Below are 17,863 nucleotides of genomic sequence, written 5' to 3'. Positions count from 1 at the left end.
CGAGTTCGTTTGTGCGACAGAATACTGAGGGATCGAATTCGGTACAGTAAGTGAAAGTTTCCGTTACAGCTTCCGATTCGCTCCCCTTATTTGGGAATAAATAACGTTGAAAGGCCTCGAAACTAATTTAACGCCTCTCTCTCTCGCTCTCTCACCCTCTCTATCTTTTTCTAAGAGCGGCCGTGGTTCTTAATTCTACCTATTGCCCCACCTTCTGGCAAAATGTTTGAACTAATGATCGGTTTGCACCTCTCAGCAGCCGGCTTATATATAATATAGGTTGAAATCTCTAGCAGCTCAATATTCGATATGCATATTTTTTCACTGCGTCAGTGTCTATCAGTGTTCTGACAGACACTGATAGACTCATCAATTTAGGAATTTCCTAACCTGATGTGATCAGGTCAGGAAATTCGCAAGCATTGTGCTTGATATCTTGTGAGTAGATGAGAGACGGACAGAGAGAGCAAGGACAGGAAACGCAGGGAGGTCAACCAGACGAGTACACGGTTTGCTACCCTACAGTGGTGTCGCGAGAGACCTTTGAGCTGCTGTGGACACATATTAGGCCGATGATTACGATCTCAGCGCAGGGAGGTCTATCGCGGCCAAGACAGGTCTCAATCAATGGGACGACGACGTGCTGTACACCGTTCCTTCCCAAGAACATACCTTGACCGACGGAAAGAAAGCGCGGCTTGTCCGAAGCGTGTCATACACGAGAACGCCTTAATTGTCCTTACAAGAAAGCTCGATCCTTAATAACGATGCTCGGCTCCGCACCGGCTTCCTTGGGGTCACCGCGGAGCTCGTGTACGAGCGAGCTCATTTTCTGTCATTCGTCATCCAGCTTATATGTACTACACAGCCTCTGAGTCAGGCGTACAACGTGCGGTTCTATAAACAAACCGGGCGGCAAGCGCTCTTCCTCGGCGGCGTCATCCCGTCCGCAAGGTCCCGTCTGTGGGCCGCAGAGACACGCGCCGTGCAGCGTGCCGACCCCCCCTGCGTCCCAAATGGATGCGTGCCCTTTCCGAGCGTGGCATTGGCCCGAGCGCAGGCCCGGCACGCGCGCTTTCGCTGCCCTTTTTTCTCCACACCGTAGTGGCGGCCTCCAGCGATATTTCATGTCCGGCCGCTGCACTGCAAGCGCGCTATCAGCGCGGCTACATCGTCCACAAGCGGTCGCCTTATAAGCCGAGCCGCCTCTTTCTTGCCTTGCCCTCTTCATCTTCTTACTCAGCAGTATGCGTATTTTCTGTTTCTCTCGGCCGAGCCTGCGGTATTTGCACGTCCTTTGCAGGTCCTTGCTTGTTATTTGTGTTCCCGGACGTCTCGCCTACAAAGAGAGAGAGAAAGATAGAGTGAGAAGGAGGAAGGGTATACCTTCGGCTGGCGCATCCGCAAGTTGCCTGGCTTGGCGTCTCCTCGGGGAGTCGAAAAGAAAGAGTTGGGGAGCTCTCGCACGCACCTCGGCTCGTCTGTCTTTTGAGCGGAAGCCGGTTCCCCCCTCGTGGCGCAAGAGGAGTGACCCACATACACGCGTTGCTACTTTTTATTGCGTATCCAATTAAGCGGCGCCCAGACAACATCAGCGTTGTTTGTTTAGGCGTCTGCGCTCGGCGCACAATGGCGCGGCGGCTGTGCATCTGACGCGACGCCGAGTGTAAATGGGGTAGCCGGTTCTTGGTCGTGTGTGTGTGCCGCTGTGTACCGCATTGATTTCGTTGGAAAGATGAGAATGGTATACTTTGTGTGATGAAACTTACTTATATTTGGTCTGAGGAGGCAGTAACATATGGACAGACAGAAAGAAAAGAAGGGGGCGAGCAGGCTGGCAACTGCCAGAGAGAATGGCACAACGCCTGCCCGCTCTTCAGAAAAGGAGAGAGAGAGAGAAAGTGAAGATGGGAAGAAGGTAATCGAAAAGAGGGTAGAACGAACAAGGCGATGGATCGCAAAAGACTAAAATTAAACTACGATAAAGAAGTGAAGAGGGTAATATGCACAAAAAGAGGAATGACAGCCGGTCACATTAATTCAAGTAAGAAAATGATAGACTTTATTGGGTGGGCATACCCTTCTCTTAAGTGCGCGCATGGTGTGGTGAAGGCTTCAAGCCGATCTTAGAGTACAACCACCTTATATTGTGCGGGCCCCTTCGAGAGCGTCGCTCAAATGTACCCCAAGTGCCTTAACCTAATGAGTGGATTTTCAGTAATGCAATTCTAAAGCTTAATAAAAACTTCCCTACGTGTTCTATTTGCTAGACGCTGTATCGCAAACATTTAGGCTTGGCATGTATCACTAAACGCATACACGGCATGCTTCCTCCCACTGATATCGTAACGACACAGAAATAATAATAATAATAACGAAGGTGTGTATTTAGTGGGCTTGAAGTCCAGCACATGGAAGTCGAGGCCGCTGGCGAGCTCCCTCTGTTACAAAACGTCCTCCAAATGCCTCTATCAGTTCTTTATTTTGCCTTACGTAGGTACACACCGGAGAACTAGAATTTTATAAGCCTTAGCAGCATGGCTTCAGAGCCATGGGAGACCCGAGTAAAGGGAGCTTCACTGCAGAGCACCCCCCGCTGCAAGGACAAAACCGCTGCAGGGAAGCACCGAGCTTGACTTAAACATTACGTTTTCCACTACTTGCAGGCGGATAATGTCAATCCGCTCTTTGAGGCTCTTTAATTACGAGTCCATCGCTGCTTCAAAGAGCGAGGTACACTCTAAGCAACGCTAACTCTTCACAGTTATAAATGGGGAAATCAATCTTCGTTACAGCAAATTAAGAGCCTTAATTCAGTGCGACACTTAGAGAGGGAGGGTGAGCGAGAGAGAGAAAAGCAACCAGGTTCCAAATGGTCAGGCCTGGTTTTGAAACTGGGCTGCTGAGCACGAGGTCGCGGGATCGAATCCCGTCCACGGCGGCCGCATTTCGATGGGGGCGAAATGCGGAAACACCCGTGTGCTTAGATTTAGGTGCACGTTAAAGAACCCCAGGTGGTCTAAATTTCCGGAGTCCTCCACTACGGCGTGCCTCATAATCAGAAAGTGGTTTTGGCACGTAAAACCCCAAATATTATTATTATTATTATTATGGTTCTGCAACCTGCTGGTTGGCAAAGTGAAAACGGGGAAAGAGAGGACAAGAAGGACACTCAGTGCGCTCCGCCCGCAAATGAATGTTCACTCTATTACAGTCAGATTAAACTATGGGATGTTGGGCACCAAAACCACGATCTGATGATACACGACGCAGTAGGGGACACCGGGTTTAATTTTGCCCGCCTAAGGTTCCCTTACCGTGGACCTAAACTTAAGTATGCGAGCGTTTTTTTTTTTTTCGCATTTCACCCCCATCGAGGTGCGGCCTTAGACGAACCCGCGACCTCGCCATCAGAAGCTCGACACCATAGCCACTGGGCTACCGCGGCAAGTAACGTATAGTAAGAAGCATTCGTATGTATTCCTGGTACCTTCAAGAAGCGCATTAGCGCTTCGGTCGCCTTGAGCATATACTAGCCAAGGTTAGATCCTTGGCCAAGGTATCAAGGCCCATATCCATAAACGTTCTAACGTTACCATTGTTGCAAATTCCAGCTAGTCCTCATGCTGGACATATTTTTAGCGACGGCGACGGACCAACACAATGGTGCACACATTGTAACCCTTTGTAAACGCGGCTCCAGGATCTTTAGTTCAGACAATGGTCTGTCGTCTAAGCAAACTGGAACTATTATACGCAGAGCACGCGAGAGGAGAAGCATGAACAGTTCCACAGAATGTGCACTGATATTTTCATCACGCAGGCAACAGTGGCGTATACTGTTGTTGCCAAAAATTAAATTACGACGTTGAACGTCCCAACGCAGCACGCGGCCGACGAGAGATGCCGTACCGGACTACTCCGGAATATTTTCGAGCACCGGTTGTTCTCCGACCTACCCAAGGCATGACACACGAGCATTTTTTTTTTTTTGCACCCCGCTGATCACTCAAATGCGTTCGCCGCTGCGGGGACTCGAACCCGTGACCTCGCGACGAGTACCAGGACACGCCATAGACCTTCGATCCACCGCGGCGAGTCATTACGATTCTGAACATGGTGCACGAATGGCATCTTGCCGTTTCCTATAGGGCTGCGCGGCTGCTGTAATGCAAGCCACGTTCTTGAATGCGAGCGGCTCCGGCATAACGAAAGCCACGGTAAGAACAGCTCTGCGCTCAACGAGTCGGCAAGCTCGCGATACCATCGTCGTGGCTTCACTTGTCCGCTGTTACTACCCGTGGGCAACACTGACGCGCGTTCCGGAATGTGCGAAGGTCGCCGGCTGTCGCTTATGTACGGCCGATTTATGCATTCTGGCTGCTGTGTTGACTGCGAGGACGGCGTCGAACTTTTCTCTTTTTTTTTTCGAGTGCCATTCTCTCTTTCCTACTTTTCTCTTTCTTGTCTTCGATGCTTACGTTACCAGCAAGCCGCCACTAGACCAGCTGCTTCATTTACTTCATTTACATATGTAACAAGAATGGCTCACCCTCAGAAAGATGGAAACGTGCGAATCGGACTTGAAATCTCTGTTACAGGCCAAAAGGGAGAATTAGATATTTGGTGATTAACTTGATGTAATACACCGGGGATCGTCAAAAAAATTGAGGTTCAATTGATTAAAGGGTCCAATTTGCTTTGTTTTCTTTAAAAGATGGGGCCAGAATTCACGTAGCCATTCGTTCGTGTGAAATGTTTCTAACTTTCTAAGGCTAATGATACGATTTCCGGTTGACTTCCCATAAGTGTTCCGATTGCTTGGAATCTATTCTTAAGGCGACCTATAGTGTACGAAGTGCTTTGTGCAAGTAGGTGTTAGCTTTTCAGAATGCCAGGCCTCATGGCAGTGCCTATCTACAAGAGGCCATACCGTTTCAAAACGGCGAAGAGAGAGCGAAAAAACAAACAAGGACAAAAAAAGTGCTGCTTACATGCAGCGTAGGTTGACGGCATCTCATTGATTTTAACCTTGAAGTACGAGGTATTGTGTTACCAATATCAAACTTGCATTGCATTTTTGTAGTCTTTTTGGTAAAGGAGTCAGCGTGAATATTGCAACTGAAGCTAACAAACCTTTCTTCAATTTTTTTTTTCCTTTCAGCTCTCTACCTAGTGTGCGGAAAGTCGCTTCACAGGGTGAGTACACGATTTTCGATAATTGCTGAATCGCAATGGCGCTATGACTCTGTGCGCAATGTGCCAGTGCATATTTAGCAGTAAAATAAAGAAAAGTGCAAGCACGAGTCATAAAGCATCACATAAAGCATCTAAAAGAAAAAAGAGGAACCCTAATGACACTCGACTCTTTTCAATGTTTGGTCGCGGTCCAAACGTGCCGGGCATTGAATTGAGTTTTGCTTCCCACTGCAGTCGTGAAAGTGATCAGTATCTCGACATCACGAACACATTATCCTCAATACCAAATGAATCGCGCAATCTCTCTTCCCGAGATCGTCAAAATTTCAGGCGCGAAAGTGAGCCTCTCAGTTTAGGAATGAGGAACAAGATAAAACGACGAAAACAATAAAGAGAGAGAGAGAGAGAGAGAGAGATCAGAAAGCAAAGATGTAAACGAATGTTCAAGAGCTCCAAGCCACAATAGCAAAGCGCATAGGCGGTATAACACAGTTAGTATTCCGCTTACGAAAATGCCGTAAAGCAGCAGGAGACTTTGAAGCTGCCAGTTCCATAAAATTATCACCCGGCGGGATGGGAAATGTGCTGTCCTTGAGCGTCACACGTAAGCTAATACATCCGCAGCCTGAAGCAAGGAAGAGTCCGCCGCCGGGCGCGCGCGTACTTGCCAAATACCACACGCCGACGCGCGCACTTCCCCTCTGTGATTTACGGACACAGGTAGCTCCCCCGCTCCCCCTCCGACGGCCCATAACTGCGCCGGCCGCAACAGTCACAAGCAGCGGCGGGTGCCTACGGGGGCACGATGGCTGCCAAACTGCCTTGATACTGACATTGTGTGTGCGCACATCTCTCTCGGCTGGCGGCTCGCGGGGATTAATGGCGCGCGGGCCCAACGGGGGGGGGTGGGGGGGGGTAGGTGCGCACCCCCCTAAACTCCAACCCCCCCAGGGCCGCGCGCGCAACGTTGCAGTTCTACGTTCGCGACGCTGACGCGCGCAGTGTCTCTGCATCGAGTCGTCGTATACAGCCTTGGCGCTCAATGGAATCGCCACAAGCGCGCCGGGAGAGAGGACGAGGCGCGCGGGCAAAACCCTCGCCATTGTTGCGGCAGAGCCGGCCGAGACGCGATTCGCCACGGCAACCCGGGGTATTGAAGAACGGCACTGGGGCGACCTGGCGGGCGCCGATGGGTCAAACGGTGGTGCCTCTCTGTGTGTACACGCGCAGCAGCCGTTGGATATCGTTCCGACGCGCTCCATTGTCGCGCTCGGCGAGAGAGATCGCGCGGCGCGAAATTGAATGTTCCTGGCAGCGGCGACCGAGAAGCGCGATGGGAACGGAGGAGCGAAAATGCGTTTGAGATTGCCGTGGCCGGGCGGGCCTCTTTGAACAAGCTTTGGCCAGGGGCCGATTGTCTAATGCGGACGGTGGGAAGAGAACGAGAACGTGACCCTTGGAGAACTTACGCGATCAGGCTCACGAAAGCCTATAACGTTGAGCTTACTCTTTGCGCAAAACCCGTGTAGCATATGCGGCGTTGCACATTCTGCTGAAAGCGAGGCCCATAACAATGATCGCGAGGGGCACGATTCACGAATTCTTCCTCACGTCGTGATTATTTTTTTTTCCATTGACTTGCGCCTCTGTTATAAACTTGTTTGCCATCACCTTTAGTGGGCTTCCGCTCCCAACGCGTAAACCTTTCCTCTGTACATTTGTCTTTGTGAATGCGAGTCATAGCACTTGCGCCTAGGCATTGACTGAGGATGACGCAGAAAGCAAGGGCTCACTGTCATGCGTACTAATCTTGAATTCCCCGCGTTTTCCTCTTGCTGGCGCAGGCGAAGAGATGGGAAGAGTTTCCGGACGTCGAATTCCACTTCGACTGCAGCGACAAGCCGATCGGCTTCTACGCCGACATGGAGTTCGATTGCAAGATCTTCCACATGTGCGACGCCTACGGTCGCCGTGTGCCGCACATCTGCGCCAACGACACGGCCTTCAACCAGCGGTACCGGGTCTGCGACTGGGAGTACAATGTCAACTGCGCGGACTCTCCCAACTTCTACTACCTCAACGACCTGACCTACGAGACGGAGCCGCCAACCAACGCCAAGGCCTAGTCTGTCAGATAGCTAGATTCGACAGTGCGCACGGTTCCACCCTTCCCGCTTACACTGCCACCCCCCCCCGCCCCCATCCCCTTGACACCTGATAGAACGGCCTCCCTCCCAGACCCTTTTCACGCCCCTGATCCCTGTGGCAAGCCAGTCCCCATCCCAGCTCATTTTACCGAACGCGTTCCCCAAAATCTCAACCAGGCCGCCCTTTGAGTTCACCCCAAACACGGGCTTCTGAGAAGATCGGTTGCAGGCAGATGCCTCAGCAAGGTAGCATTCATAGTGTTGCCTTCGCGGACAAAATTGTCCGTGGAACAAAAAAAAAAAGAACAAGAAACACCGTTTCGGACTGATTCGCTAAGAAATGAACGCTGCGTGCGTGGTATAGTCAGTTGCAAGGAAGAATGCACGACTTAGTTAAAAACAAGAACGAAGAAAATTTACCGATGATCAGAGCTCATTCCTCGCCCAGGAAGTTTACGAAGCCGCACCGCCATAACCTGTCACTTAAGTGGGTACCGGTTGTACCCTCGGAGCACCTCCTGTGCACAAGCGCGACTTACACGCAGGACTAAGCTTTAACGGCAGTTTTAAACATCGATCGACGTCGCAACGCTGCGCTGTAAAGGATAAGGTCTCGGGAAGGCACGGCAAGCTTCCGGCTTGCTCCCACAAGACGCGGCACCGACCCCTTCCTCGTGGCGCTCATCGTAAGCGTCCACAACGACAACCGACGTCACAGCGTCGAGGTTGCAGTGAGACGATGACAACGCCGTCGCATGACGTGAGTCTAGGTCAGCGATAATGGGCCCTGCTTGACCGCGCCGGGCTGCGCCGAGCCAACGGAAAACGCGCCGTGCCCAAATTCATTTCCGGTAAATGTCAGTCAGGGGCCTAATTGCGCGGCGCACGCACTTGCAGCCTTCTGCCAGCACTAACATCGATCCCAGAGCGCCTGGGCTTCACCATCTCTTGACAATCACTGGCTTCGTCGCTGCCGCTCGTGCGCAGGAAAATTAGAGCCCTGTCCCTCAAGCTACCCTGAATGAACGCCGAAAGTAAATTGCGTAAGGCTCGGGAGTACGCCGGCTTGGCATCCGCGTGCGCCGGGGTAGCCCGTTAAGCAATCCCGCTCTGTCATTAGGCTGAACGCGTCACGTCGGTGCACTGCAGGGGCATGCGCGCTCGAAATCACCGTGCCCCGTGTCATTTAGCTGCGCCGTTCTCCGGAGTGAACAGACGGAGTTTCAAGCGGTCTCAACGTAGGCTATGGCAGTGTTCTCCGGTGTCAGGCAAAACTCAAACCTTGTAAGAAATAAGCGCTGATCATTCCGGTACCACGTATGAAATGGGTTTAACGATATCAGAAAAGAGTACTAAGAGGTGCTCCTTTGACTATTCCTGGATATATATAGATTTGGCAAAACTGAGCTGCAGTTTGCAGACCAACAGCCTCGTCGGATCACTCCATGCCCTAGACCCTCACCAAACCCTTCCTCACCCCTCCTTTCTATTCTCCGACATACTCTTGTTAGTTTGCGTGAAGAAATTTGCATGACCTATAGTCGTTTTTCTGCCTCAAGATTTACGAATTACGTACAGGAATTGTTTTTTTGAGCATAAATTGTCGCTTGCGGTGCTGTTTTCGAGGCAATTAAACAACCTTTCAAAAATCCGGAAGAGATAGATAACTAAGGATTGCGTTTTCAAGTGTGTCCTTTCATTTCAACCCATGACGCGTTTTCGTTTGACATAGTTTATCACACACGCGCTCCATGCTCGCACATATACATGCAAACTTTTAAGTTATATGCTTTTACCTGCGTGAGAAAAGAGCGGTCAATGCCGCCGTCTGTAAACGAGGGACAAATGACGGTCGTAAATCATCACGGTGTACATAAGAGATTCTGTGTGCCCGACACATGCAATGTTTATATTGTCGCGTACTGTATAAGACAAAGCATTAGTCCCAGGAAGCTAAAAAAAAACAGCAAATGCATGTGTGTAGTTTCGTGTTTCACAAGAAAAAAATGGCAGAATATGATGTTCATTGTGTGTGTTTTATGTCGTGTACATAAGACAATAAACCAAATGTTAGTTGTACAAGGTGTTGTGCCATTTTACTTCCTTTTCAAGCATTCCTAAGCCACGGCAGCTCTTACGGCTCGTTTAGGATGCTGTTTACAGGTGGATAGTATTGTCTGAATGGTTTTCTTGTGAAGAAGCCGACGCTTGTCACTGACCAAGTAATAGAGAAACTGGCTATGCGGTATGTTACATGGCGCGCAATATCAACGGCAGAGTTCTGGCAGAAGTGCCGAGCTGTTTGTCTAACAATAGATTCTTCCTTTTACACTTCACGCCTTGTAGCGTGAATGAAAAAAAGGGGGGGGACAGGAAGGGGGGAGTTAACCGATAAATTTACGAGCTAAACTGCAACACGTATTCCTGCCAGAAATTTATACATCACTATGTTTCTGTCGTCTTGTGTACAAATGGACTGTATTTAGTTATGGCAATACATATGAATTAAAATATTGACGTAAAATTTGTTGTATATTTGTATAGTTATTTGTAATATTCAAAATGCCCGTAGAGGCCCTCGGAGAAAGTATTAATTACTTAGGGCAGGAGGTTGGGAGGGGGGGGGGATGTACAGAACAGATTATGATAGCATAGGAGCCTTGGAAAAGTATGGGGAACGTAAATTACCACGGTACAACGGTTATAATTAGGTAGAAAACTAACAATAAAACCTTATCATGCATACAATGCACGCAACACAACAGCATAAGGAGGGAATAATGGATAGTTGATTTGTTATTTTAGTGACTGTCACTTTGACGTCAGCAACAGTAATGACATATAAAAGCACATGTCAGCATTTCTGGACGAAGCAATGCCTAAAAGGGTGTCGAACCAAAAAAAAAGATACCGTTTCGGTTGGGGTTCGGGTTCAACGCACTCCACTTTCATTCCGGTGCAGTTCCGGTTGGGAGGAACAAAACATTATAACAGTGCTAACCAGTTCGCAAGACTGAACCGGTTCGAGAACTGGTTCGGCACAGTCTATTTTATGCTGCCCCATGGCGATATGCTGCACAGTACTGTACGCTGCTTCACATGCTGCATGGACAAGTTTCATCAAGACTGACGAAGAATAATGCGGCAAAAGACCGGGACGAGGAAGGAATACGACACGACATGATGATTCTTCGTCAGTGGGGAATGCCAGCTGGCCCAGCATTCGGTACATCTATGGTCCATCAAGAGGAGGTAGAAGTTTACAAATGAAGTACACAGTTACGCGGAAATTTCGATGCGTATATTGGAAACAGGGGTAGTTTGTGAGAATACCTGCGTCAGTGCAAGGGGTGCGTAGATTCCACACTCGTTGCTTTGACAGCAGCAGGGTCAGTTAACTTCAGCTTTGCTTGAGGTTTATACTACAAAACTGGTGGTGAGCAAACCATGGCATGCGATTTATGGTGTCGAAGGCAACGCGAATTCACGTTATATTACATAAATTACAACTTAAACTTCTAGTCCGTAGCAAAGAAAGAGACCAGCATTTGACATTGTGCTCGGTTTTCTGCATTTTTTTAAAGCAGGTGAGGACTGTGATGCTTCTGAACGATGCTGAACCAAACGTTCTGCCTTTCTTGCACATCTACACGTGATGCATAGTCCTGCGCTGGCTTAGGAAGGACAAAGAAGTCAAAAGCGCACACATTAGGCCCCACGAATGATTTTATGTAACTTGAATAGCTTTGTACTCTGCTTGGCGCAGCGCCAAACGTATTGTTGAACGTTGACACGCGACAAAAGGCGACGGTATTCATTAGTGATCGCAGTGTTAAGCTTACAATAAGTCATGCAGCTGAGCTCGTTGATATCCCTCCTCGAGGACCTCTCTTTGCCGCTACCCGTGTTTTTTTCCTTTTATTGAAATGGTTATTAGGAGAGGTTGGCGCCTTTATTGCGGCACCGGCTACTTCCCTGTCACTTAGCAAAGGAAACAAATATGTGCAAAAAAAGAGTGAATAATGTCACAAATATGGCACCCAGTAGAACATCAGATGTAGAAAAAGCAACCCAGTCCAACAGTACATGAATCACAAAGTTTTGGCCATGAGTGCAGCATACCCACACGCGTACATATGAAGCCAAATATTTTGAATGGACAAAGCGCATAACACAAGCAATCACACTGTAAAATATGGAACACCAGTAATTACACATAGCGTAAAAAAACACGATCACCACATAAATCAGTCTTGAACACATTTATATCGCTCATTTAGTTTATTAGGATTAACTGAAACTTAATATTTCCCAAAAATGTATGCGTGTTCGAAAAACGTTTTCAAAGGAAGAAGTGCTCTATTCTGAAGGCCCGCTGTTGGCCATGCACCAGGCATCTTTTGTAGATTGAATAGCCTTTTATGTAAAGAGCATTGCAAGGGGCATTGCAAGAGCAAAGGGCATTGCAAGCGACAAAGTGGCTTGCAATGCCCTTAGTGGTGAATCATGTTTTGTGCACTTGAGGAGGAGATGATGTACATCTTCGTCTGGATCGCCACAAGAACACTGCGGACCAGAGGCACGTTTTATCCTGTATAAGTGCCGCGTAACTGCAGTACCAAGATGCAGGCGGTGTACTAGTGTTTCTCGTTCATCAGCGTTTATCTAGTGTTGACTAGTTTATCTAGATTTAAGAACAAATTCCCCTAACGGGCGATTTGGGAGCTCCACCAGAAATGTTCGTTCCGCGGAGCCCCTAAAACAACTTGTCAGTCGCGGAACACAGCTGGCATGATCGGCTTTAGAAGTGCGAGCGTCTCTGCCGAGGTGTCCGTATACCCATACCCGCACGTCTAGACATACCCGTCATCTATACATATCCGCAAATACCCGTCATCTATACCCATTGAGACACACAACGCAACTTGTGAGTCGTAGAACCTGCTAGTGAGGTGTGCTGAATGAAGCAGTCATTCGAACAATCGTGCAAAATGTTGATCGCCCGTTGTCACTTTATGTGCTAGAACCATTTCATCCGAACCCGTGACCGGTACTATTTCTTTGGGTTCAGGTTCAGTTTGCGTTGAGGCACATTCCAAAATACCGGTTCGCTTTCTGGTTCAGTTCTGCCCAAAGTTGGGGTTCGGGCATGGTTTTCCGTTCGGGTTCGGTTCAACACTCTGATGCACAAAGCTATGTTTTCTCCTTGAAACAGACAGCATACAATAATTTACGGAACGCTCATCATTTATACACAACCCATGTAAATCCAGCCATCCCGGCATTGAGCGAAGGCCATAGCTCAAAAAATTATAGTCCCAGTTCTTATCACTCGTAATAAGGAAAGCGGGACTGTTCATTCATGTGTGTCTTTCTTCTTTTCTAGCGTACGTGGCAGCAGAAGAACTGCTCTCTATTTTTTTACAGTCAACATAATTTCCGACAAAGAAATGACCATCACTTTGCATGCATTCTCTGAGAATGCCCTATTATATCGTCTTGATCTCTAAAGTAAACGTGGGGTAAAAGGTCCGTGTAGCCTTGCACCTCGATACTGCTTATCTCGAACGTGGATAAGCTTTCGCAAAACAATCCATGAACCTGTCATGCTGGTTGTGGACCAACATCACTTCCGAGGCAGTTTCAGATACACAGTGACTCCCGATTACGGGCCATTCAAATGGTAGCCGCACATGACATGACAAGAACTTTATTTGATTCCTGAGGGACTGAGATCTTGGGGAGCCAGAACCGAAGGCTCCCGAAGATCAAGTCGGTGGCTCCGCCCACGATGGGACCGGGAGATCAAGCCCCGCCGCAATTTCGTGGGCCCTCTGGACAGCCTGGAGTTGAATGTTGAGATTGCTGCTCTTGGGAGATTCCTGCCATTGTTCTTTCGTGATGGGTGGAGAGGCGTTAAGGGCTGGGCACAGCCGGAGCATGTGGTCAAAAGAGCACGAGTCATGACCACATTTGGGGCATAACTGTGAGTGTTCAAGATGTATCTTGTTAAGGGATCGAGGAGTGGGATACGAACGGGTTTGCAGGAGTCTGATTGTGGTAGCCTGAGGTTTGTTCAATTTGGGGTGAGGGGGTGGAAATGTCCTCCAGCCTGGTCGATAATGGGAAACAATTTCGTGGAAAGTACATAATGGATCTTTGTGGATGTTGACCTCGTTCCATGCCTGGCTACCCGCGACAGCGCGGTGCGTGAAGTCGCGCGCTCTCCGGTGGGCCTGCTCGTTAGGATTACATCCAAGCGGGTTAGTTGAGCTATCTAGATGGGCTGGGAACCACGAGATTTGGTATCCTCCTTCGCTGCTCTCCCTAGTCCTTTGAAATGGTTTAAGCACAATACTGTTCGCCTGTTCAGATATAATAGCGGACGAGAAGGATCTAACCGCCGTGCGCGAGTCCGAGAAGACGATAGCGGGAACTTTTGAGCTATGAAAAGCCAGAGCGATCACCACTTCCTCCGCCACATGGGCAAACTTCGTATAAACAGAGGCTGCATTGACCAAGTTGCCCCCCACGTCTGCCACCGAGACAGCGAACTTATCCCCGTCTTAAGGTTCTTGCGGTCCACGGGGCTTCACGACAGACTAAGAATGCCGCCCCCTACCGCTGTGTAGTATACGCGCTTTGTTCGTGCTTGTCTTCCTTTCTTTCTATCTTCCCATTCCACTCTGTTTCTCTTTCTATCCCCCTTAACCCTTCCCCCTGCGCAGGGAAGCCAACCGGAACTACCTCTGGTTAACCTCCCTGCCTTTCTCTGCATTATTTTCTCTCACTCTCTCTGGCAGCATCGACAAAGAGGGCATCTAGTTTTTGCTGATTGAGCTCTTTAAGGATGGACTTGGCTCTTGTGAATCTTCTGCCCTCATTATGCACTGGGTGGGTGTTTCGCGGGATGGGGACAACCGTGATGCGACTTCTGGTTTCCCGGGTCAAACTAATTTTGGTCTCTGGTTCATGTCTGGGTTGGATTCCCGCTTCTTCTAAAATTTTTATCCCTGGCTTAGTGGATGAAAGTCTCATTATCTGAGCCGCCGTGTGAGCTTCTATTAGCTCATCTATGGTGTTATGGAGTCCTAGCTCCTGCAGCTTCTCAGTGCTTGTGGACTGCGGAAAGCCGAGCACGCGCTTGAGGCCAGTTCTGATTAGGGAGTCGAGCTTGGCTTTTCCTACTTTACCCCAATTAAGGTACGGCGCGATGTAGATGACATGACTCAGGAAGAATGCCTGATAAGCTCTGAGCAAATTGTCCTCTTTGAGACCGCCTCTTCGACTTGAGACGCGGGCTACAAGTCTTAGGACTTTATTAGCCTCTCCAGTGAGCCTGTTGAGGGCCGTCGAGTTACAGCCCTTGCATCAATGAGGAGACCTAGAATTTTGACCGAGTCGTTCCTTGGTATGGGATGCCCATTTTTAGCTCGAATTTCTATCGGCAGAGTTTCCAGAAGCGCAAGATTTCTGACCCCCTGTCTGGACTGGCGGTATAACAGTAGCTCTGATTTAGCGGGGGAGAGTTCAAGGCCCGTGTTTGAAAGAAAATCTTCGGTAGCCTCCAAAGCGCTTTGTAACGAGTGTTCGAGCATGGCTAGTGATCCGCCCGGTGCCCAGATCGTGATATCGTCCGCATATATGGCGTGATGGAAGACACAGAGCCAGCTAAAATCAAAGAGAACAAGTGGCTGCTCTATGAGGCAAGAAGACAACAGCAACGCAAACACGATCGCCAGCCACAGGACCAGTCGTGCCGAGCGTTCAATGACTCTCAGCTCCGCGATAGTCACGTCGGTGCGCAGTCCACGAGTACAAATCGCGCTCTTGTTGCATACGCAATCGATTCGCGCAGAGTACACAATCGCTGGTGCTTCGCAGTGACCCGATGGGTGTGTCCACATGTGCTCATCACCTCCGCGATTAACGAGAGGCCTAGAATCTCGAAGCCATGTCATCACGCCGGGGCACTGACAACCCGTGCGTTCAAAGCACTCAAAAGCGAGCAAGGGGAAGAGAGAGAAAAGTAGGTGAAAGAGAGCAGGCAGATTAGTCGGTGTGGAGATACCTTGTGTTTTGGGGAAAGGGCGCGACAGGAACAAAATGCGCTAGAAGGAGAGGCCAGAAGAGCGTAAAATAAAAAGGCATACTGCGCACACAAAGCATACACTCTATTGAGATGTGGTCTAAACATTCTTCATTATAGCCACCTGTCCTCATAGCGCTGCATGCTCATTGATTTAAAGCTTCGTCCAACAAGCACGACGTCACGACTCTGAGCTCATCAGTCGCTTCGTCATCTAGGAGGCGTTGCTGCGCCGCTGGTCACGACGCCTGGGGCCACTTGTAGGCGAATGTGGTCCGTGTTTTACGGCGACGTCCTGAGACGCTTTCCGCTGCGTAGGAGAGGATGGGGTCACAGCGGTCGATCGGCCGCCGCTTGCACTCGCAGAAGGATATTTTAACGGGAAGAAAAGAGGGACATTTTTGCACTAAATACACGAGTACTTTATATTCAGCCTTTCGCGTGCGTATATGTATAACGCGGTGCATGAAGGCGAGGCAGCGTTGAAATCCGCGTCCAATTTGGAGCGCCATCCCACATAAACATCGACAGGAGCCTGCGCACACACCCACAAACATGCACACAAGGACACGTGCGCGTTTCCATACGCATTCACACACGCACGCATGCACGCCCGAAGACATTCATATGATTTCTTCGCTGATGTGTATGAGTCGACGTATTAGCGAGAGAATTCGCAAAAGAGCAGCACTTCTTGTATCTACCTATACTAACAGGAAGGATGATAAGAAGAAGGTGATGATGATATACAGTGGACTCTCGTTAAATGGAAGTTCCATTTATCAGGAGTTCCGTTAGCCGAAAGATTGAGCTCAAGGGTAGACAAGATGGTCTTCTGAAAGCGCCAGCTACTTTATTGGCAAAAGCAGGTGATAGGTGCAGCAGATTTGGTTACAAAGCTTACAAAGTTTCTGTTTGCGCGCAGCCGCTGACTAGAGCTAGCAACATGAAACGCAGTAAAAAAAATGTCATTTTAACGTAGCAACCACTCTTGAAGTCATCGATAACTTCGACATCTGTCTTCAGCGTGAGCGCTTTAATTTGTGCGGGCTTTTCGATGCCGCCATCGGAAAGAGAGAAAGAGAGAGAAAGAAATGTAGATATAAGGAAGGCAGGGATGTTAACCAGTAAAGAGTCCGGTTGGTGGTAACAACTTTATTGAGACTCTGCTCACTTATGACCTGGCAGGCCCGAGTTCTAGGATGGCCCCTCACGAGGAGCGACCCTTTCGGCCCAAGCAACGTTGGCTACCCTACGCTGGTGCAACACCACCTAGATAGCACAAGGCCTTTTCACTCCAATCCATGACGTCATGTTACCTGGCCCGACTGCCATAGAATTTAATAGGGACGCTCCCGACTAGGAAACAGTGATTTTGACGTCACCGCTTTCATCACGCCAGCCTTGTCAATGGAAATTAGGGGCCAGGTAGCGTGACGTCATGGATCGGAGTAAACAGGCCTTGTGCTATCTAGGTGGCGTTGACTGGGGGAAGGGAGAAGCGAGAGAAGGGAGATGGGTATAGAAAGGTGCAAACTCACAGCTCACAAACATTGCCAACACAAAAAAAGTGCACCATCCACGACCACGATAGAGCCACAAAAACCACGACTACCGTAGCTACCACAGCGACCACGGCACCAACAAAACCTACCTTGGCGAGACCGCGGACAACGGTCGATAAAACCCGAAAAAGGTAAACACTGATGCGCAACTCGATGCTGTTTAGATTGGGCGTCCCTTTCAGCTTTCCCGTAATATCGTAGTTCTATTTACACGGAGTTCAGAAAAAGAATGGGTTTTCATTTAACAATTTTTTTTTCATTGCCTAAATGCAATACCAACCAGCCGTTGCTGTATCAGTTGTATCAGCGGAAGTATCAGTCGCGGCGGTCATTGGTGGGTGGGTACGACTCATGTCACTGGAGGTCTGACACCGTGACAGCACATGGGGAAGTCCATAGAAGCGCTGGAGGTGATGACGCAGTGAAAGCAGAATAGAGATACCTGCACACTCAACACACACAACACACAAATACAAATAGCGAGATAGAGACAAGGAAAGAATGAGGTAATCAAAGAAAGTAACAAGTCCTTTGTTGAAAAAGCTTTCTTGAAAGATTCTATGAGTGCCTATGACTCTAAAGGCTGCGGTGCGGCAATTCAGACAAGTTACCTTAAAAAACTGACCAAAGACTGACAGCTTGCTTCTTAATATAACGCAAAATTTAGTTAACGTTTAGATAACGCAAGATTTAGTTCTATGTGCAATTTTCAAACACTATCATTCTAGTAAGTTTGATCCCAAAGGGGCCCCATTGAGATGTTTGGCCGCCATTTACTCTTCTGGTAATCCATCTATCGCCACAAAAGTAAGGAAAGTAGTGTTTTGAAATAACACTTTATCAGTTTAAACTTCCTTATTACC

At 48.9% G+C, this 17,863-nt stretch overlaps 1 protein-coding gene and 1 long non-coding RNA gene across 2 annotated transcripts in view; one reads left to right on the top strand and one right to left on the bottom strand.

The window, feature by feature from the left end:
* The window catches only part of LOC135907156 (U-scoloptoxin(01)-Er1a-like), a 37,738-nt gene extending 28,310 nt beyond the window's left edge, over positions 1-9,428 (top strand). The window contains exons 3-4 of the mRNA XM_065438819.2: positions 5,165-5,199; positions 7,044-9,428. Of these exons, the coding sequence (XP_065294891.2) occupies positions 5,165-5,199; positions 7,044-7,325 (317 nt within the window). The 3' untranslated portion in view covers positions 7,326-9,428. The remainder of the gene's footprint in view (positions 1-5,164; positions 5,200-7,043) is intronic.
* LOC135907157 (uncharacterized) overlaps positions 1-17,863 on the bottom strand; it is a 54,256-nt gene that overhangs the window by 12,210 nt on the left and 24,183 nt on the right. The gene's annotated exons all lie outside the window — the stretch shown is intronic.

Source organism: Dermacentor albipictus, chromosome 4 (assembly GCF_038994185.2).
Source record: "Dermacentor albipictus isolate Rhodes 1998 colony chromosome 4, USDA_Dalb.pri_finalv2, whole genome shotgun sequence".
NCBI classification, from domain to species: domain Eukaryota; kingdom Metazoa; phylum Arthropoda; class Arachnida; order Ixodida; family Ixodidae; genus Dermacentor; species Dermacentor albipictus.
Note: the sequence above shows the minus strand (reverse complement) of the source record. Positions and strands in the feature narration are given on the sequence as shown.